This window comes from Balaenoptera borealis (assembly GCF_965194805.1).
Source record: "Balaenoptera borealis genome assembly, chromosome: 10".
NCBI lineage: Eukaryota > Metazoa > Chordata > Mammalia > Artiodactyla > Balaenopteridae > Balaenoptera > Balaenoptera borealis.
This window is the reverse complement of record NC_138874.1, coordinates 84,687,734-84,710,091: the sequence shown is the minus strand read 5'-3', so window position 1 is coordinate 84,710,091 and position 22,358 is coordinate 84,687,734. Positions and strand designations below refer to the sequence as shown.

The 22,358-nt window shown below is 35.7% G+C and overlaps 1 protein-coding gene across 14 annotated transcripts in view; it reads right to left on the bottom strand.

Moving 5' to 3' along the window:
* Window positions 1-22,358, bottom strand: part of EXOC6 (exocyst complex component 6) — a 208,527-nt gene that overhangs the window by 16,520 nt on the left and 169,649 nt on the right. For 13 of the 14 annotated variants that reach the window (XM_082339429.1, XM_082339433.1, XM_082339436.1 and 10 more), the window contains one exon: window positions 19,584-19,657. In XM_082339429.1, the coding sequence (XP_082195555.1) occupies window positions 19,584-19,657 (74 nt within the window). Of the gene's footprint in view, window positions 1-11,326; window positions 19,658-22,358 lie in introns of those variants that run through there. The other variant, XM_082339428.1, reaches the window with a different exon arrangement.

Sequence of the window (22,358 nt, the reverse complement as noted above, 5' to 3'; positions counted from 1 at the left end):
GAACAGATAAGTAAGTAGTTGGGATGGAGAGAAGAGGATGGATAGGTAGTAGGCAGGTAATTAGGATGGAAAGAAGAGGATGGGTTTAAGAAATATTTAGGAGGAAAAATCCCTAGGACATGATGAATGACTAGGTTTGGGATACAGCAGAGTGGTGCCATCAATCAGAACAGAGAGCATGGAAAGAAGATCTGATTTGAGAATGAGGGAAGATGATGAGTTGACAGCTTTGGCCACACAGGATGCAAGACACACATCCCATTGGAAATGTCTACCAAACAACTAGATATGTATCTAAGGCATACGGCATTTGTGCCACAGATCTGATGAGAATGGATGAGTTCACCCAGGTAAAGTGGATAGAGAACAGTGTCCTAAGAACAGAAACCTCAGGGACACCAACATTTAGGCAGTAGGAAAAGAAAGCCACAAAAGAGACAGAAAAAGAACATTAAGAGAGTACAGCCTTTGAAGAAGAGAGAATTTGAGAGAGGACGTGATCAACATTATCAAACGCAGTAGGAAGAACCAGTAAGATAAGGGCTGAAAACATCTACTGGCCTTCCCTGGTGACTTAAGTGAATACTGTTTTAGTTAGCAGTGCAGCAAAGCAGGTTGGATTGAGGAATGAACTGAGAAATGAGGAAATACGGACATAATTCCTTCTAAATCATTCTCTTAAGGAAACTGGGTGCAAAGGAGAGAAAAAAGAGATTGGAAATAGCTAGAATGAGACTAGAGAAGATACTCTTGAACTTCCCTGGCAGTCCAGTGGTTAAGGCTCCACACTCCCAATGCAGGGGGCACAGGTTCAATCGCTGGTCACGGATCTAGGGAACTAAGATCCTGACTGCAGCACAGTGCAGCCAAAAAAAAAAAAAAAAGAAGAAGAAGAAAATACTCTTATTCTCTCTTTCCTTCTCTCAGATAGGAAAGATCTGAACATGTTTTTAGGCCAAGGTAGTTAGGAAAAGGATAAAGCAGAGGAAAGGTAGAGGAGTAATGAAACAAAGTCCCATAAAAAAAGATGGCATCAAGGGCATAAGAAGATGAGAGAGCCTTGAATAAAATGGCTACCTATCATCTGAGTCTGAAGGAGGGAAAGTGAGGATGAGAGTGAATACAGATAAACTGCTTGATTGTAAAAGCAACAGCGAGAGATTGACGGTGATAGAGAGGAATGAAGGAGGCTTAAAGGGGCTGGAGCTTTCACTCAAGAGTGGAAGAACAATGGCTCTATAAATAGAAATGGGGAACTAGGAGAACAACAATCTCTCATTCACACAGTGCAGCCCGTGGAAGAACGCATGGCTACCACTAGAGAGGGCTATGGGCTTAGCAGTACTCTCAGAATTCTACAACAAGGAGGCAGAGGAAACATTCTGCCCCACAGTAAAAGCTGTAGGGCCATTTACATTGGAATGAAGGTGTAAGGGGGCTAGAAAAAGTGAAAAGGTACAGAGCAAACAAAACAATGAGGGAAGAGACAGGAAAAAGGTTGGGAGGTGGGAAGGAATGGAGAAAGTAAGTGGAAAGAGAAGGGAGAAAGTACCTAACTTTATTGAGCAATCAAATATTTAATCTTCTAGAAGGAGGGATGCATGGTTGGGAAGTGCCAGAAATGACAATGTCTGACCAAGACTCAGGAAGAAATGGTGAAAGCTGCCATGAAGTTTTCAAAAGGGCAGAGAGGCCTCTGTTTTAATGTGGGCTATCTCAAGACATCTGGAGCAGCAGCAAGGGTCCTGGTTAAGGGGAGAGCTTCTAGGAGCTCTGGTTAGATTTTCTGAAATCTCTTCTAATTCTCAAGTCTTAGGATTTCACGACCATGAAAATCATTGAGTCACAGACCGAAGGTAATTGGAAGATGATGTGACATTTAAGAAAACACAAGAGTCAAAGATAAAGAACTATAAATTGTAAAACACTTTAGGGACTAAACTGTAACTTAACATTAAGTACTAAGCACTGTAATGTATACCTAAGAAGGACGTTCAGGCAAAAATACTATAATGATTAATTCTCAAATCAAATAATCCCTTCAGCAATCTCATCCTTTCAATATATACTAGCAAAAATTTTCATCATGACTATATTATCCACTTGGCTCTTAAGTTGTCACTATTGACCTAAAATACACTAATCTAAATTTATTTTAATACATAGTTTTATAAACATATAACAGCGGAATGCGTCCCTTCCAAGTGCTAGCTGAATGTTAGCAGTGTTGAGTTCCCCGAGCCATCTAAATTTGAGGATGGGTGGCTCTATAGACAACTGAGAACTTCCTAAAGTTTGGAATACGTACATATACCTAATTTGGGGGTTATGTCTGTTCTCACTTTCCAACAAAATTATGAGTCCTTCAAGGGCATGGTAATCTGTCTTACTTCTCCTTTAGGATACTCAATAAAAGTTTGTTGAACTGAACTAAATTACATTTCATAGAACACTTCGAGAAGCAAAAGTTTAAGGACTGTGTCTTTTCTGTGACAAAACACAGCCATAAAGGAAAAGCAGAGAAATTAACGTACATGTAAAAACTTCTAATTTAAACCACTAGAAAAGCTTTGCACAAATATAGCCTGACTCTGGGACTCTTTCACACATAGATTACCTAGTGGATCCTGATAGTCTTTACACAAAGTTCACGAATCACCTAACTGTTAATTTTTCTTTATCTCTATTTCAGACCATTAATCATATTTGTGTATAACTTTTCACTTGAACATCTCATTCCAGTGAAGTGGAGGCTTTTCTATACTTTATAAAAGGAGAAACCAAGTTTCAGAGAGATTGTCTTGTTCAAATGTATATGTGAAGTAGGATTAAAAACTAATTTCCTCAATTTATAAATTAAGTGCTTAAACAACTTATTTACACAGGATTAATTTACACAGGATTTCTTTTTATTTGTATGTATAACCTATCTACTTTCAAAAAGAATGCTTGGTAAGGTTTTTTAGAACACTGCTGTAAGATTTCACATTAGATATAGCAAATATAGTATGGGCAATCCAGGTAATTTTGTTATATGTAGCAAAAAGATCATAACAGTGAATATGGTGTTTCTGGTTATAATATTCACTAGTATGTGAAACAAACTACATTATTGCTATCTTTCTGACAAAGCATTTAAATATTTAAACTTCTCATAAATTATCCTCACAACTCAAAGAAATCTATAATTTAAAAGAGAAACATTTCTGGCTTCCCTGGTGGCACAGTGATTAAGAATCTGCCTGCCAATGCAGGGGACACGGGTTCGAGCCCTGGTCAGGAAAGATCCCACGTGCCACAGAGCAACTAAGCCCATGCGCCACAACTACTGAGCCTGCAGTCTAGAGCCTGCGAGCCATAATTACTGAAGCCTGTGTGCCTAGAGCCCGTGCTCCACAACAAGAGAAGCCACCGCGATGAGAAGCCTGTGCACCGCAACAAGCAGTAGCCCCCGCTCACCGCAACTAGAGGAAGCCTGCACGCAGTAACGAAGACCCAACGCAGCCAAAAATAAATAAATAAAATAAATAAATTTATATTAAAAAAAGAGAAACATTTCTATTTAATAAAAGAAAAAATATTAGAGAAAAATATTATTTCTTATAAATGAATAATTGGAATTTTGGCAAAAATGTGAATTAATTTTGAGAGGAAGGATAAAGTTCCCTTTTGGAAAGTGTCAAATACTGATTTTATATCTAATAATTAATGGATGTATAATATTTATTAAAAGCCAGAATATCACTATTCTTTATTGCTGGCAGACTATTTGAAAAATTTTAACCTATCCTTATCAGTGAAAAAAGTAGCAAGACTATCAATGATTAAAAACATTTAAATTTGGGACTACCTCTATTTACATTATGCACTGGCTTATAATTCCCAGTCTATGGAGACAAAGACTCACTCCTTTTGTAACACATTGAAAATTTACCTCAAAATTAATCATACTATATAACACTTATAGATAAGGAATATTCCCTATTTGCCCAAATGCACAATTACACAAATTATTTTTCCCCATAAATCTGTTAATTTTGTTTATTGTCATATTTGCTAACTTAAGCATTTCTCTTAAAAATAATTCTGATTGGTATAATTTTTTTGAGCATTATTTTGGCAGTACCCAGTAATTCCACTTCTAAAGGGCTGTAGAAATACTTACACTATTGCTCAATATAGATGCCTAGGGATATTAACTGCAGCATTACTTATATGTAGAGAAACTGGAGGGACTTCCCTGGCGGTCTGGTGGTTAAGAATCTGCCTTCCAATGCAGGGAACACGGGTTTGATCCCTGGTTGGGGAACTAAGATCCCACATGCCGCGGTGCACCTAAGCCCACGTGCCACAACTACTGAGCCCATGCTCCAGAGCCCGTGCGCCACAACTAGAGAGAAGCCTATGTGCCGCAACAAAAGATCTCGCATGCTGCAACCAAGACCTGATGCAGCCAAATAAATACATAAATAAATATTAAAAAAAAAAAAAAGAAAGAAAAACTGGAGACTCCTTAATGTCCAACAAAAGAGAACTTGTTTAATAAACTGTGGTATATTCATATGATAGAATGTTATGAAGAAGTGAAAAAGAGTAAAGTAGAGCCATATTTACCAATATGAAATCACGTAGCGTTGCATGAAAAATGTAAATTATAGCATATATGATCCATGTCCCCCCTCAAGCAAAGAATTCTACATGTGTGCACACAAGTGGGTGCACGTATGTGTGTTTAAATGTACATTTTAAAAAGTCTATTGGGAAACACACCAATGATTCTGAGAGGTTGAAGAGGAGGAAAAAATGAGAGCTTTCCTTTTATACACTTCTTCATGTTAGATTTTTCTGTGTGTTTTAAACAGGAAGCATGCAATGTTAATTTCCTGATTTTTATAATTGTAGGTAACTATACAAAAAATTACCATTGGGGGAAGCTGGGTGAAGTATACAAAGGATGTCTCTCAACTATATTTGTAACTTCTTGAGAGAGTCTGTAATTACTTTAAAAAAAAAACAAAAAGAACTGTGAGCATATATCATTTTTGTAATTATTATGGTGTGTGTTTGATTTTTTTCCCCTGTTTTCAAAAAATCATTTAGAAGGTAATTTTCCAAACTACAAAACAGCTCTAAACCTTTACCCTTAAAATAATCACAAAAATCTAAGTTCAAAATTTATATCAATAACTGAAGAAGGTATAAGCATAAATTACATACCTAGTTAAGCACATAAACTGTAAGGCACCAGAATTATGACACTGAAAAGCAAAAGTCATTTAGGTACAGCCTAATCCTTCCTAATCTAAGCTCTCCCAAAGGGCAGCATACTTTTCTAATATCTGGACCTTAAGGTAAACTTTGTGAGATGTCTGATCTTGTTATATTCAGGAGTAAACCTCAAAACGTCTTCCTTTAATTCTTTGGCACTTCAAATGAATTTAGGATTGTCTAAGGAAAAAACGCTTGCTGGAGGAGCTGTGTGAACAAGCTTGTTGTCCTGCTACCATATCTATAGTCAAGCAGTTGGATACTACAGCTTTGGCAAATCCCATTAATACTTTAAGAAGTCAAAGACTTTAAAACTTCTAAAGAAAGTTCCTGTGAAGTAGTCACAGGGGCATGTTTAAGCAAGCAGATTGTGTACACAATATAGTAACAAATACAATGCAAACAAAAGAAGATTTGTTTAATTAGGGTGGAAATAATTGTTATTTAAAAGTGCCTTCTTCCTCATCATAAAAGAATAAACTGGACTAGTGGCAAAAGAATTGTATGTTATGATGCCTTAAGATTAGTAACAGAAGACAGAAATTTCAAAGTAAAGTCTTGGCAGACGCCCAGTCTCCAAGGCAAGAAATACGGCCTAACAATTCCTTCGTAACTTACAAGGCTCGTTCATGTCCCTTTAGGCAGAATCCAAAGTTGTTCAGTTTGAGTCAAATACAAGTATATATTTATCAGGTTTCTCCTATCTTTCTCTGGTGAAGTGCATCTGAACTTCTTTCCTAAATTTTATAACCATTTGGGGGCATGTTAGAGAGAGACTGTCTGACTATGTATATAAAAGTGTAGAAGAAATTAGGCGAGGAGGATAATGAGAACAAGGAAGTGGGTTCCCAGGGTACTTCCCTTATTAAGCAATATTGTTAGAAGGAACTATGCTCCTCATAGTTTAACATGATATAGATCTGGCACACAAGCCTTGCCATCATCCAGATGAAGCACGGTATACACAAAGAGATGGTAACTTCTGACTCAATCAACTAATGACACCTGCAATGCAAATTTCACACAATTCACTGACTTTAACAACAAAGCTTAAGCATGCCATGAAAAAGATCTCTCCCCAAAGTAAATTATACACCATTTTCCCACACAGATTTCATTAAATCATTAAAATATATAGTTGAAATAGTTCAGGCAATAGTTTCCCAACAGCACACGGTAGTTATTAAGAGAAGCAGGAATCCATCCTATTTCCTGATTTCCTACACGATAATGTCCTCCTCAACACACCATTTGGATTCTTCAGTGGCTTTCTCTCTACACTCCTTAATTTCCATCCTTTCAGCCAAGATATCTTTCTGAATCTAATAGTCATGTTTATCTTCAACTTTATCTTCTTTGATACCAACTAACTCATCTCTCTAGCTCTTATTTTATTGTCTACTGTTCAATTCTGTTTCCCCAGTGGCTGGCTACATAAGGCACTCAATAAACATTTCTTGAATAAATGAATTAGTAAATGAAGCAATAAATGAAAATCCACCCATACATAATGCCTTTTACTACAAACAGTTCTAGGATTCCGCTAACAAATGTTTAATTTACTTATACACTGCCTTGTTCCAAAGGCATCTTAAAGCAACTTACAAAAATACATGCAAGATAAATACAGCTTAATAACTGAGAAAAGTCAGGGCCAAGAGAAAGTGAAGTCAGGAGAGAAGATAAGGTTAGTATACAAAATGCACACGATGCTATCCTATATATATATGAGTATTCTAGCTCCGTAATGAAGAAGAAAATATAATTAGTTGGATAACTCACAGTATTCTGAGATAAAAACAAACTAGTTGCTGTGGATAAATTCAACCATTTCTCATATTGAAAACAGAAACCTCTGAGTCTACATGAAGAAGCTACGGTGAAATATAGTGAACCACAGCATCAGTAATTAAGTAATAGCAATCAATCATCTATACCCTAGACTACCAAAATAATCATCTAACTGTTCTTCCTGATTCTAATTTTGGCCCTTTTCAATCTATTCTCCTTAGAATAGCCAGCATAATCTTTTTAAAATGCAAGTCAGAGGATGATACTAACCTGCCTAAAATCCTTGAATGGTTTCCCATCATACATAACGTCCCAAACTCCTTAACAAGGCCCTCAAGGTCCTACGTGACTTGGCTCTGATAACCTTCCCAATTTCATTTGCACCTCTCTTCTCCTTGCTCACTACACTATAGCCATACTTTCTCTTCCCTGACAGCACCTTAGGACTTTTCATTTGCTCCTCCCTCTGCCAGGAATACTATTTCCCCATATCTCCTAATTTCATTCAGATATCTACTTCTTAAAGAGGTTTACCCTGACAACCCAATCTGAAGTGGTCCACTAACTCCCAGTCACTACTGACGTTAATCAGTTTTATTTTTCTCACAGAATCTAAATGTATTTTAAATTCTATATAAAGCTATTTGAAATTATCATTGTTTGTTATGGATCTCCCTCCAACAAAACAAGTTTTAAGAGCAGGGATCTTGCCTATCTTGTTCACCACTGTATCACCAGCACTTAAAAGAGTGCCCAGAGCAGGTGCTCAAATATTTGTTTAATAAATAAAGACATCTCTGGAAATGGGACAGCTCTTTGTGATCTGGCTTCATCTGGATAGCTTTCAGTTTCCCTAGAGCAGTGATGGTGAGATAACTGTTGTTAGGTCATATATGATGCCTTTGTGAATCTATTAAAAAATTGGACCTTCTTCTCAGAAATATGCACATATAGACAAAATTTTGCATAAGCCTCCTAAAACCAACCCGTGATCCCCAGGTTAGAACCTCTGATCTAAAGGCACATAAGGACCTTTATGCAATGCAATCTATGTTATAACCGATTCCTGCTCATGGAGTTGAACGTTGAAGGGAAAAAAAAACCAATAAAAAGCTACAAATCATTCCTAACAGATCTCTCTACAAAGTGGTAGGATATCAGAGAAGTCAAATGAGCAATAGTCACAGCTAATGGCTGCTTAGTCTCCTCATGTAGCATATGGTACTGAGAAGCCCAGATTTGGAATTTATCATGAAAGAAAATGGCATGTGTGTTGATGACATACATAAATAAGAAAACAGATCTGAAGTAGTTTTATGGGTTGCCTTTTAAAAAAATGGCATATACTATACTCTTGTTCCAACTATATGAGATCATATTGGATCAGGATATGGATAGTCAAGTTCCAAAAATTGATAAAGTTAAAAAAAAACAAAAACTAAAAAGAATTGGCTTAATATTCAGAATGGTCCATTGACTCTTCTGGGACACAGAGAATCTTCCCTGGGTACGTACATTAATAAAAAGATGCATGTATCGGGTCACAAAATGACTTTTTAAAAATATATTCTTTAAATTATGTCAGATCAAAGAAGTGATGGAAGGTAAAAGAGTTTTTTTAGGTGTACAACTCCTCCTTTGCCTGTTAGGGAGGACTTGGTGACAGGTAAAAGAGGCAAACTGAACAAAGCAGCTTTTGTTCCCCTACCCCTTCTCTTTTTGTATCTGAAGGTGCTTACAGCTAAGTTAACGTGTAAAGTAAACCATCTAGGCAAAAAATTTCTGTAAGTTCTAAAGGACTTTGAAGTTTTTTCATCATGTTTTTAGTACCACTAAGTAGGAATACTATCTTCTTTGTGACGTTTTGGCTTTGTTTTAAGATTCTTATTTTGGAAGGTATTAGGTTTTCTGTCTTAAGGAAAGGTGCGGTTATCTCGAAAAAAGTCACTTTAAATGTATTTAATACTAGGAGATGCTCTTTATAACAAACAAAATATAGAACTTACCTTGATTATTTTATCAAAATATCTCTTCCAAAATTTTCCCATCTCATTTACAGTGTATTAGTAAGGGGGGGTGGGAAACGTAGCAAATATATTCTTTATTTCTCTCCAAGTATGCGTACTGTGGCTCAGTAACAACAGCCTTGATGACTCACTAAGGAATCTGACAACTGGTAGGATCTGAACTCCATATGAGCTGGTATTTTAATTTCCCCCTTTAAACTCTTCATTCTTCACAAGCAATCCTGTGTTACTGTGTCATGCTTCTTAAAAACAAGTTATTCTGTATGACTGACTGACTGGTTTACTGAATCTAAGCAGCATTAATCCTCTAGTAATTACCATCCTTCATAAAATCGTCTGAATGTTTTAAAAGAGAGGAAGTTCAACAAATTATTTTTTGAAAACTTTCTACTATTTTCATCACTTTTGTATTACTTGTATTGTAATATTTAAATTTCATCTATCTACTGAAAGGCTTATCTTTTTGCTTTCGGAGCCCTATGTTTTAACCAGAACATAGTTCTAGGAATCCATAGAGTAATGCAGTGCAATAGTGGTCCACATAATTCAGTGTTTTCAAACTGTGTGTCACAGAACACTGATTTGCAGGATAGTAAGAGATTTTTTTTTTGAAATGTATTTAGTACTCAAACAGGTTTGGGGGGGAAAAAGGGGATACACCTCTATTATAGGACTTCTCAAAGCCTTCAATGTGCTAATGAAATTGTGAATTTACAAGAGAGGAACGCAATATTCAGGATTTCCTAAAATTATTTGTCTATAATTTACTTTCTTCATGACTCACTGTTCCAAATAACAGAAGTTTAGGACATGCTGCTTTATTTAAGTTCTGCTCTATATTTAGTCATTCCTGATCACTCAATTAAGGCATATACTGCCTTTGTCTAAATTCCTATAATTCCCCTGTTCAAAATATTTCTTTATCCATAGAAGATCAGTTGGGATTGGAGCGATGACAACATTTCTTAGAAATAACATATTATTATTTTAGTATCCCTAATGATGACCAAGGTAAATGAAGAAACGTTTGTAATGCTTACATGTTTACTTGAGAAGGCAGAGAAATGTGTCATGTATTTTTAGAAATACTCCCATCAAAAATAACTGAAATTTAAAAATTTTTACTGCTTTTAAAGTATGTTTCTTTACATGGAACATTAACTTACATGTAATATCCCAATTCCAAATAAGGCGTTTCTGTACACCAAAAATATTTTTGAATATAGCTGAGTAATTTGCATTCACTTATTCAACATTTATTGATTGTTTACTATGTGTCAGGAATAGGGTTAAGCAATACATGTATGGTAGTGAACAAAAAAGGCATGATTCTTGTCTTCATGGGCTTGTAGCTTAGCTTTTCTCTTTTATGTTACCTGAATTGTTATGAATACTTGCTCTAGAATTGCTTTATTTTTAAAAATACCTTTGATGTGGTGGGGGTATAGTTAGGCTGCTATTTTAAAACCTCAACTCGATAACTAATTTGCTAATGGGGAATGGCATGAATCATGAAATATAGGCATACAGTTAGCTGGGGGACAACAGAAACCATTTTACTTGTATATTAGAAGGACATATCATTTATGTTTCAAAGTCTTGTGTTTTATAACTATTTTACATTAAAATGCTACGAGAGGGACTTCCCTGGTGGCGCAGTGGTTAAGAATCCGCCTGCCAATGCAGGGAAGACGGGTTCAAGCCCCGGTCCGGGAAGATCCCACATGCTGCGGAGCAACTAAGCCCGTGCGCCACAACTACTGAGCCTGCACTCTAGAGCCCGCAAGCACAACTACTGAGCCCGTGCTCCACAACTACTGAAGCCCACGTGCCTAGAGCCCGTGCTCCGCAGCCAGAGAAGCCACCGCAATGAGAAGCCTGCACACCGCAACGAAGAGTAGCCCCCCCACAACTAGAGAAAGCCCACGTGCTCCAACAAAGACCCAACGCAGCCAAAAATAAAAACAAATAAATTTATTAAAAAAAACGCTATGAGAGCCAATTCTTTTCAATAAATGGTGCTGGGTCAATTGCATAACCATGTGGAACAAAATGAATCTTAAACCTTACACCCCATACCATGCACAAAAATCAATTCCAGATGGATTGTAAACCTAAATATGAACAGTAAAACAATAAAACTTTTAGAAAAAAACATTTATAATTTCAGGCGAAGGCAAAGACTTCTTAAACTGGACATTAAAAAGAACTAATCATGAAGGAAAAAATGATAAATTGGATTTCATTAAAATTATGAGCTTTTATTCATCAAAAGCCACCACTAAGAGTGAATAGACAAGGCACAGAGCAGGAGAAGATACTTGCAATACACACTTTTGACAAAGGAAGGACTCATATTCAGAATATACAAAGAACTTCTGTAAATCATTAAGAAGCAGACAATCCAATGGAAAAAAAATGACAAAAAACCTGAAAAGTTTATTCACAAAGGAGGATATTCAAACAGACAATAAATAAATGAAAAGGAGTTCAATTTTATAAGTCATCAAGGAAACACAGATTAAAACCACAATGTAAAACTATTGTATACTCCCTGGAATGGCTGAAAAGGAAGAGACAACTAATATCAAGTGACACCAAGGATGCAGAGCAACAACAATTCTTCTACACTGCTGGCTGAAGTACGAACTAGTATTCTTGCTTTGGAAAACTGCTTCACAGAGTCTATTAAAACTGATCATATACCTACCCCCCTGACTCAGCAATTCCACTCCTAGGTAAATACCTCAACAAAAATGTGTCTGTTCACCAAAAGACATGCAAAAGAATGTCATGTTAGCTCAATTTGTAACAATAAAACTGGAATCAATTCCTATGTCCATCAATAGTAGAATGTATAAATTATAGTATATTTATATAATGGTAGACTACACAGCAAAGGGAATGAATGAACCATAGCTACATGTAAAAACATGGATAAATTTCACAAACATAATATTGAGCAAAAGAAGGCAGAACCAAAAAGTTAATATTGGGGTCAGGGGTGGTGGTGGTAGGTTGAACTGGGAGATTGGGATTGACATATATACAGTAATACGTATAAAATAGACAACTAATAAGAACCTGCTGTATACAAAATAAATAAAATTAAATTAAAAAAAGAAAGTTAATACTGCATGATTCCATGTATACAAAGTTCAAAATCAGACAAAATTTATCTGTGGTGTTAGAAGTAACAATAGTTGTCATCCTTCGAGAGGGAGAAGTGCAGTGAGGGGTAGGGGTCTCTTTTGAGGTACTTACTGGTCAAGTTCTTTTTCCTGATATGGGTGTTACAGAGATGTATTTACTTTGTCAAAAGTCAGCAATAGTATGATTTGCCTGAATGTATGTTATATTTCAATAAAACATTTATTTGAAAAGTGCTATGAGATCCATATATATTTTGCACAATTCGAATTCTCTCTCAAATTCTGTAAATATAGTTCAGAGGAATGATCACTCCTCTTTTCCCTATTTTGCCTGAAGTAAAATACTTGAAAATGGAATCTAATTGTAGATAGAGAAAGAAAAATTGTAATTTTTATGGCACAGGGTTGTAACAGGCAGAAGAAAATGGTATACAAAAAGAAAATGACTCATATATAAGCTAATAAGAACCACATATTTGATTTGCACTACAAAGGCATACCTCGTTAAGGCTTTAGACTATATATTCCCAAATTTTTTTTTTTTTTTTTTTTAGCTGTGCAGCATATGGGATCTTAGTTCCCCAACCAGGGATCGAACCTGTACCCCCTGCAGTGGAAGTGAGGACTCTTAACCACTGGTCCGCCAGGGAGGGTCCTTATTCCCAGATTTTTAAAAGGCTCTTCATATGACAAGGTATCTGATCACTCATTACCTTTGTAGTTCTCTCTTATGTGCTCTCCAATTTGTGAGTGTCCATACCATCATGCACAGTCTTAACAGCCCCAAAGCACAGTGGTCTAACCCAAATACCACACTTTCGTTAGTGTAGTCTAAGAATTCCCAGCACACTGTTGGTTCATTTGGAGTTAACTAAAATGACCAGGTCTTTTTCATAATGTAAGTCAAATTTCCTATATCCTGTATTTTTAAAAATTTAATTAAAAAAAATTAAATACAGCACTTAATATTTTTCTTGCTAAATTTAACTTTTTTGGCTTTGGCTTATCACTCAAGACTACTGAGAGCACTTTGATTTTGTCTTCTATCATCTTAGGTAACTCTTCTAGCTTTGTGTAATCTATACAAATAATTCATATTTCTTCTATGTATTTATCCAAGTCATCATTTAAAAAATATGTTGATCCCAAACTGTCAAAGACAGACATCTATAGGGTGCTGCCAGAATCTTGACTTAAAGCAGCATTTCCCAAAGTATATTTCATATAATACAAGCCAAAATTAGTAAGGGATGTGTTCTGTGATGAGTTTAGGTTTACTGCACCATTTCTCAGTTCTTACAATTCTAATGCACATGGTTAAGTCTCTAAGAGGGGATTAGAGTATAAAGTGTTTCCCAAACTTAGCTGACTTGGAATCTTTTTTAAAGAAATCTTTTCTCATCTTGAGAAATCAGTGTTCCTGGAAAGACACTTCAGGAAAATATAGGGTGAAAAGATACATCAGCCAACATTCTTTAGGGAAGAAACTGTTTTATTAGCTTCAAACCTACCTAATTGCATTATCATCCAACCAACCTCAACCTCTCCATATTGTCTGAAGGATTATCAAGATATTGTCAAATGCCGCAATAATATCTTGCCAGTCTAATTTATCACAAAGTGAAATAGGACCAGGTAAAGAGGATTTAGTATTAGGATTATTAGTGAGCCATGGATGCTCAGTCTACTGTGAGAATTATGCTCAATAAGAAGCTGTGAAAGTGAGAGATATATTTTTAAAGTTTCCCGCTAAATTGGCTACATTTTAAAAGTTTTGGTGATTAAAAACTAATCTTTAGTGGACTTCCCTGGTGGTGCAGTGGTTAAGAATCCGCCTGCCAATGCAGGGGACACGCGTTTCATCCCTGGTCTGGGAAGATCCCACATGCCGTGGAGCAGCTGAGCCTGTGTACCACAACCACTGAGCATGTGCTCTAGAGCCCGTGAGCCACAACTACTGAAGCCCGCGTGCCCTGGAGCCCATGCTCCGCAGCGGGAGAAGCTACCACGGTGAGAAGCCTGCGCACTGCAAAGAAGAGTAGGCCCTGCTCACCACAGCTAGAGAAGGTCCGTGCGCAGCAATGAAGACCCAACGCAGCCAAAAATAAATAAAATTTAAAAAACAAAAACAAAAAAACCTAATCTTTAGTTTCCTGGGAAATTCATTTATATGGGACACCTCACTTTCCAGTGATATTTACTGAAATCTTGCTATGTATTAAGAATGAGTTATTTTAAAAAGTATCACTGAATACTATACATTATACAAAGAGTCTTATAATAAAAAGTTTAAAAATTTTAAGGTTTTCATACATTGTCAAAAGAATTTTACATATTTTGAAATTCTTTTGAAATCCATTTGAAAGATTACATTTAACAAAAGAGATGGTCTTTGTAAAAGAAAACAGATACAAGTAAGTATACCAAAGTCCTTCACCATTTAGTGACTTCATTTCACAACTGGGGGTAGAAGGACGGTAGGCTTTACTTATAAAAAAAAGTATACACAGACAAATCATGTTCAAACGGCACGTTTAAAACTGAGTGAAGTAGTACACTCACATAATGCAGTACCAGTACTGCTAATCCTCCACATTGTCTATTGGGGCAGTAGGTCTTAAAATGTTGTTGAGATAACTGGCTTCCATTAGCAAGCATGTGATTGGCAGGATGATAAAGTCTTTTCACTCACAGGTCAGCTATTTCCTTTTCTTTAGAAGAGGGCAATTCTGATGATCCATCTTTTAGCTACAGTCTCTCACTGAGTCCCAATTCTCTTGCCTTCAGCTTTGATATGGTTCTAACTTTCCTCTTGTATCAGCTCATACTTGTCATCAACTCTTCTATTCAGAACGGCAAATATCAGGAGTTTGACCTCAGGGCAAAGTCCGGGTGGGCAGGTAAAATTTGACCACTAGACCTACTTCCTAATCTTTCATACCCAGCAATTCATGAAGCAGTATCAAATTCAAACTAAAAAACAGAAGCATGACCCCTTATAAGTACTATGAAAAGGGCTTTTTTGCCTTTCTAAGTATACTTGAAAAGAACTGTCAGCTGCCCTATTAAGACAGAAATGGATCACAGACCAGGAAAAAAAAAAAAAGGAAAAGTGCAGAAATTCAACTGAAATGTAAATAAAAGTGTTAGCACCCTCTTTATGTTTGGTGATATACTACTTCACATAAAAGTGTTAAAATAATATGCTGCTATGAAATATCTTTATGAAGTCAGGAACATAAAAACACTACTGAAACTTAAGGTATCCTTACTTAAATAATCACTGATACTGATAAAAAACATTACATCACCTCATACGAGATTAAAGTTTTCAAAATGTATTTTATTTTTGGCCAATTCCCATACTTGGCATTTCACCACTAAACTGTTTGTAAGTTAATTTGAAAAACAAATATAGGTGAAAAATAACTATCATTATCAAATTATTAAATCCAGGCCTCTCAAATCATAAAATTCAGGTTATATCACAGCGGTCCAGTAGCTGAAGACAAGAATTAGTTGCATCGGGACTTCCCTGGTGGTGCAGTGGTTAAGAATCCACCTGCCAATGCAGGGGACACAGGTTTGAACCCTGGTCCGGGAAGATCCCACATGCCGCAGAGCAACTAAGCCCATACGCCACAACTTCTGAAGCCTGTGCACCTAGAGCCCGTGCTCCGCAGCAAGAGAAGCCACCGCAATGAGAAGCCCGCGCACCGCAACAAAGAGTAGCCCCTGCTCACTGCAACTACAGAAAGCCCACGCACAGCAACAAAGACCCAACGCAGCCAAAAATAAATAAATATTTAAAAAAAAGAATTAGTTGCATCTTCTTGTTTATTTATTTATTTATTATTTTTGGCTGCGTTGGGTCTTCACTGCTGCACGCGGGCTTCAGTAGTTGTGGCTCGTGGACTCTAGAGCACAGGCTCAGTAGTTGTGCCGTACGGGCTTAGTTGCTTAGTTGCTCCGTGGCATGTGGGATCTTCCCGAACCAGGGCTCGAACCCGTGTCCCCTGCACTGGCAGGCAGGTTCTTAACCACTGCGCCACCAGGGAAGTCCCTCTTCTTATTTTAGAATACAAAAGTACAAGAAGAGAGCATAATTAAATTTTAACATTAATAATCAGAGAAAATAACTTTAAGCCTCTTTTAAGACTAGAAAAATTAATACGTCAAAAATTAGCTCATCAAAATTTTCTATCCACTACTCACTTCTACTGCATACTAACTACCATACTTTAAAACTGTGTTTTATATTAACTAGTTATTTCTATATAAATCTTTTAACAGTTCTATATACTTGTCATAATAGATTTCAGAATTCTAAATGTTTCATAATAGACTTTTTTATTCACTTAAGTCTCTGAAAGAAATTACCTTGCAGTGGTTAAGTATTCGCCCGCCTGCCAATGCAGGGGACATGGGTTCGAGCCCTGGTCCGGGAAGATCCCACATGCCACGGAGCCACTAAGCCCGTGCGCCACAACTCCTGAGCCTCCGCTCCAGAGCCCACGAGCCACAACTACTGAGCCCACGTGCCACAACTACTGAAGCCCATGTGCCTAGAGCCCATGCTCCACAACAAGAGAAGCCACTGCAACGAGAAGCCCGTGTGCTGCAACGAAGAGTAGCCCCCGCTCACCGCAAGTAGAGAAAGCCCATGCGCAGCAACGAAGACCCAATGCAGCCATAAATAAATAAATAAATAAATAAATAAATATTAAAAAAAAAAGAGAGAAATTACCTTGATGAGGAAATGTCAATCAGAACTTAATGCCTCTAAGTGCACTACTTGATAAGTAAATCAACCAAAAAGATTTGAGATGTTTATTAATATTTATAAGTCTGCCTTCATAACAATTCCCTAGTGAGCTATATGCTTGTAAAGAGGATTTCTTTGCTGTCAAATGATGATTGTGTTTGAAGGAAGAAAGTACCTGGGATCAGAGTTTTAATCTGCTTTGAACCAACTACCTATCTGGACAAATCAAGGAACAGAATCTTTGCCAAGAGCTTTATAAATTATGTGATCCTACAGCAACATGGATGGACCTAGAGAATATCATATGAAGTGAAGTAAGCCAGAGAAAGACAAATATCATATGATATCACTCATATGTGGAATCTAATTTTCAAAAAATGATACAAATGAACTTATTTACAAGACAGAAACAGACTTACAGATATCAGAAACAAACTTATGGTTACCAAAGGGGAAATGTTGCGGGAAGGGATAAATCAGGAGCTTGAGATAAACATACACACACTACTATATACAAGATAGATAACCAACAAGGACCTACTACTGTATAGCACTGGGAACTCTACTCAATATTCTGTGATAATCTATATGAGAAAAGAGTCTGAAAAAGAATAAATATATTTGTATGTGTAACTGAATCACTTTGCTGTACACCTGAAACTAACACAACATTGTAAATCAACTATACTCTAATAAAAAAATTTTTTTAATTATGTGATCCCATCTACAATCCTACAATGAGATTACAAGCTAGTTAACAGCATAAAAATTCATACAAAACTGAGAAAATAGCAAACAATAAATTTCAAATTTTCTGTGAACAGATTATTTGTATATAATGGGAGCTATCCTCGAATCACATACTCTTTGGATTGGAGAACATATTCATGTAAGTGGTCATAACCTAATTTGGAAATGAATATACCACCAAACCTATTTCCAACTTGGTAAAGGACTCAGTTTTCTATATCATCTTATTAGGGGCAACAGAACAGCAACAGAGATAACTCCTTGTAAAGAAAATGGATCTACCTTCAATAGTAAGAATATCTTCTAATAAACTGAAATGGGAGTTCAGAATCCACTTTCTTCATTTTCTACTATCTTCCCCTTAACTTAGTAAAGCTAACCATCTGTAGGTCTAGGTCACTCATAATAGTGTTTCTTGTTTGGCATAATACATGAGCACCAATTGTAAACAGAAATAAATATGAATACATTTTCATATTTATTTAGGTTATGAAAATATTTAGGTTATGAAAATATTTCATAAATATGTTCAGTGCTTTACAGATTATAATTGAGAGACAGACAGCTTTTTCAATTTTCTTCTAAACTTGACTTGAAATACCAGTTATTTCCACACGACTCACTGTCTCGTAAGTATTCCTAGCCAGTTTGTGGGTATTGTGCTTCTCTAAAGGATTGTTAAGCTCCATAAGGATGAAACTGTCTCTTATATTACTTTTGTGTCTATTTCAACCATATCTCCTCTCTCCAAATAATCAGTACTTAGCATTTCATAAATACTTATTGAACACTGGCTTGGAATTAGAAAAAGCAGCTCTGTGTTCAAACATTTATTAAAATCAGAGCTCTTTAACTGCTCACACTGGTCCTGTTCCAAACATCACTGTGGAAGAGTCTATTCATACCAATGGTGGAGCCCCATCTCCAGTTATCTCCATCCCTCAAAGGGGATGGGACCATTAATAGACTGATATCACAGTGACTTTCTTTTAATTCCATCTCCATTTGGCTCTTCTTGCCAAGGGCAGCAGTCACGCCTGTTGTCAATCCTAGCACTCCTAAGCCCTCTAACTTGGATCTACCCCTCCTCCACACTCTTGTGCCTCTCAGCTTTATTAAGCTCCTTAATCCTATGATTAAGAAAGAAAAAGAAAAAGGAGGAGGAGGAAAGAAGAAGAAAGGAATAAGAAGCAAAATTATGAGGGAGATGGAAAAAGGTAATATGAAGAAAATAAATAAAATGACAGAGAAGTTAAAGAGTAAAATGAATAGAAGAAATTTTAAAATCATATTTGTTATTATACTTAGAGTTATGTGACTAGAAAAGAATTACATAAATGTATAATTAATTACCTTTAAAAATTAGTTTTATCCTTCTTTCTGGAAGCATACAGAAAAACTATAAAAATAACATTCTTTACACTGACAACATTTTAAGCAAGGGGTTCCTTTCTAGGTTGTAATAATTTACATTTAACTTGGGTCCTAAAACTAATGTTATACTACCAATTTTCATATACGACCATGAAATTAAGAAATAACTTAAACTTCAAGTGTTATTAAACCAAAGTATAAAGTTTTTATTTATTCATGTGCTTTGCAAGTAATAACTAAGTTAAATATTCACCAATAAGAATGCCCCATGAAGGTGAGACACTGAATGGGTATAGGTTCAAAAGAAGGACCAAATACATAGTTATCAAAAAAGCACTTTTCTAAAGAAAAGTTGTTTCAAGGCAAACAAGCATTCCTGTAGCATTAAAAAGAAAAAAAAAAAAAAAAGGTAAGAAGTTGAAACCAATAAATGAGAAGTACATTATTACATCTTACTTGTCTGAGGTCAATGAATGCTAGCTGCAGAGTATCCCCTTGGAATCCTGGCACGGGCTCAGAGCTGGCAAACACTATTTTAAAAAAAAAAGAATAAAAACAAGATTGCAAAATATACAAGGGTTTAACCACTAAATTAATTTCTACTCATTACAAATGTATTATAATATTTACAAGTAATCATTTCAAATGAAGACTATTTATAACCTTCAATTTTCACCACTGAGAATGTTCTCCACACCCATTACCACAAATATTTTAATAATTTTAAACTTCCAATCTGCCATTTAATTACTCTAATCCTTAATTACAATAAATTTTAAATGGTTATCCATTTAACGTTTGTAAAAGTTCAAGGGTAGTAATATACTTCAATCAAGAAAAGTTTTCTGACTCTTTTTAGCCTTAAGTGAATGATTATAGAAGCATTTTGAAACTATACCAATTGCACGGTTGTCAACATATTTCAAAACATCTGCTTTGTTACAGAATATGCTCTATACAAATCCTACTCTAGCTAACAGCGGTAATAGGCAGCCATGTAAGAAGTCAGCTTTACATGCAGTTTTACATTTTACAGCAGGTAAAATGTTCAAAGTAGCAAAATGAGGATGATTCAGGAATGCCTGTTCATTTTTTTTTAATAATTTTTTTTCCATAAAGGAATCCCACCTCTTTAAAAACTAAGAGACATCTTAAGACAAAATAGATTTCTTAAGACAGATTTCTTAATATCTTTAGATGAAAAATATTTTGAAAGATATTTTTCAACAACTTTTTTTTTTGTCCACGCCGCACGGCTTGCAGGATCTTAGTTCCCCAACCAGGGATTAAAGCAGGGCCACCGCAGTGAAAGCGCCTATCCTAACCACTGGACCACCAGGGAATCCCTTTCAACAACTTTTTTGTACTTACAAAAATTTAGTACTAGTAACACAGCTTTGTTTAGTTAGTTGAAGACAATCTCAATACTAGTTATTTTGAAGACAAAAGCCTTGTGGCTCATAAAAAAGACCCTATCATTTTACACACATGCTTCTCTGGTAAGAATATGAACGCCTGCCACCACTCTCCTTCCCCATTAATATCTGAGTTTTCTTAGAGAGTATTATAGATTTTCCATTTGTGAATTTATCTGAGCCAGTATTTTAGGAACAACTTACAATGTTAGCCTATATAGATCTTGGAATAACAAATATAATTCTTAACTTTAGTATATTCTGTGTGAAATATAGTTTAGAAAGGCTCAAAAATCAACATCTAAAAACAATAAATATATGAAAGCCTAGCACAGCTTAATTAATTTGGCATTTTTGGAGAATGAAGAATTCAAATTAAGTTTTTTTTGTTGATGTTGTTTTTAAGTTAATGATAATTTTTGCTTTAAGCATCAAAACTTTTTTTCATTGTAAGCATTTTTTGATAAAATTTTAAACTGCATCATAATACTTTCCCTATCTTTTTTTTTAGAATACTAGACACTATATAAACTTTTCTTAATTCTCTTCATTGATAACCATTAAGAACACTTTTTATTCTATACAATACAATAAATTCCCAGGGCTGCTACGGTATTAGCAGCTGTTTTCTATTACATTAAATAGCTCAGAATGCTGTGTTGAGTTCTTGTTTCTATCTTTTATAATTTTTCTGCCTTCTCTCTTACAGTTTTAACATAAATTCTTACTCCCTCCTCTCTCACTCATCTCTTATTATGTTATCTTTAATCTTCTTGAGCGGGTAAGTCAGCTAATCAATTACTAGAATAGTATCTAAAGTAAGAGCAAATACAGCCTGAGTATGGGACTCTCCCACAAGTAAGGTGAATGAGTTTATATATGCCTTTGAGTATATGTACCTTTCAGTTACTCAGAGTTACACCATTTTCCTCCTTACTTCTTGGTTCTATGCTGGGTACTAAGTAGCTATGGCCATTAGATAGGTAACTACTTTCACCTTTCTCAGACCCCCTATTTCCAGAAAACTAAGATTCATTCAGCAAATCTAACCATACTTTTCATTGTTTACTATAATTTACTCACATCACTGTCTTTAATACAATGAAAAGTAGAATACTTTCATACTGTAGCAACTCCATCACCCCCAACCATTGCCCAGATAATTGAATTGCCTCTTTTTAGTAACATGAGATCTTAAGTGAAAAATAACAAGCAAAATTCTAATAGCTTATTAAAAGTAAAGATTTTCTTTTTTTTTAATCTAAAAAGTACTTTTCTTAAGACCATCCAGCATATCATTGGCTTTCGTGGCAAGTCTCAGGCTACTGTTTCCAAGTAACAATTAACTTGAATCCCCTAATGGTCTCTAATCAAGGCTGTATATGTTAGCTCAGCTTCTACCATCACCACATACATACACACATAAAGACTTCCTATAATACAGAGAGACTTACATTATATATCAGGCATAAAAATCAGCTCAATTTCAATTATACTTCGATTATTATGCACTTAATCTTCCAGAATTTTTTTACACTGAAAATAATCTGTCATTTTTCTTCTCTCTCAGTTCCTATTTAAGATACTATAGTTTAATAAGCCCCATTGCTTGGCATTAATCCAAAGAGCTTAGAGTCAAAATTATAATAGTACCATAAATTTATATAGCACTTTATAGCTTACAAAGCACTTTCTCACGTACCATCTTCTTTAATCGTCATAATAATTTATCTTAGTAAACAGGGCATGCAGATGATGGATCACAAAATCTTGCAGCTAGAAGAGACACCCCCCTTTGAAATATCTCCAACAGTCC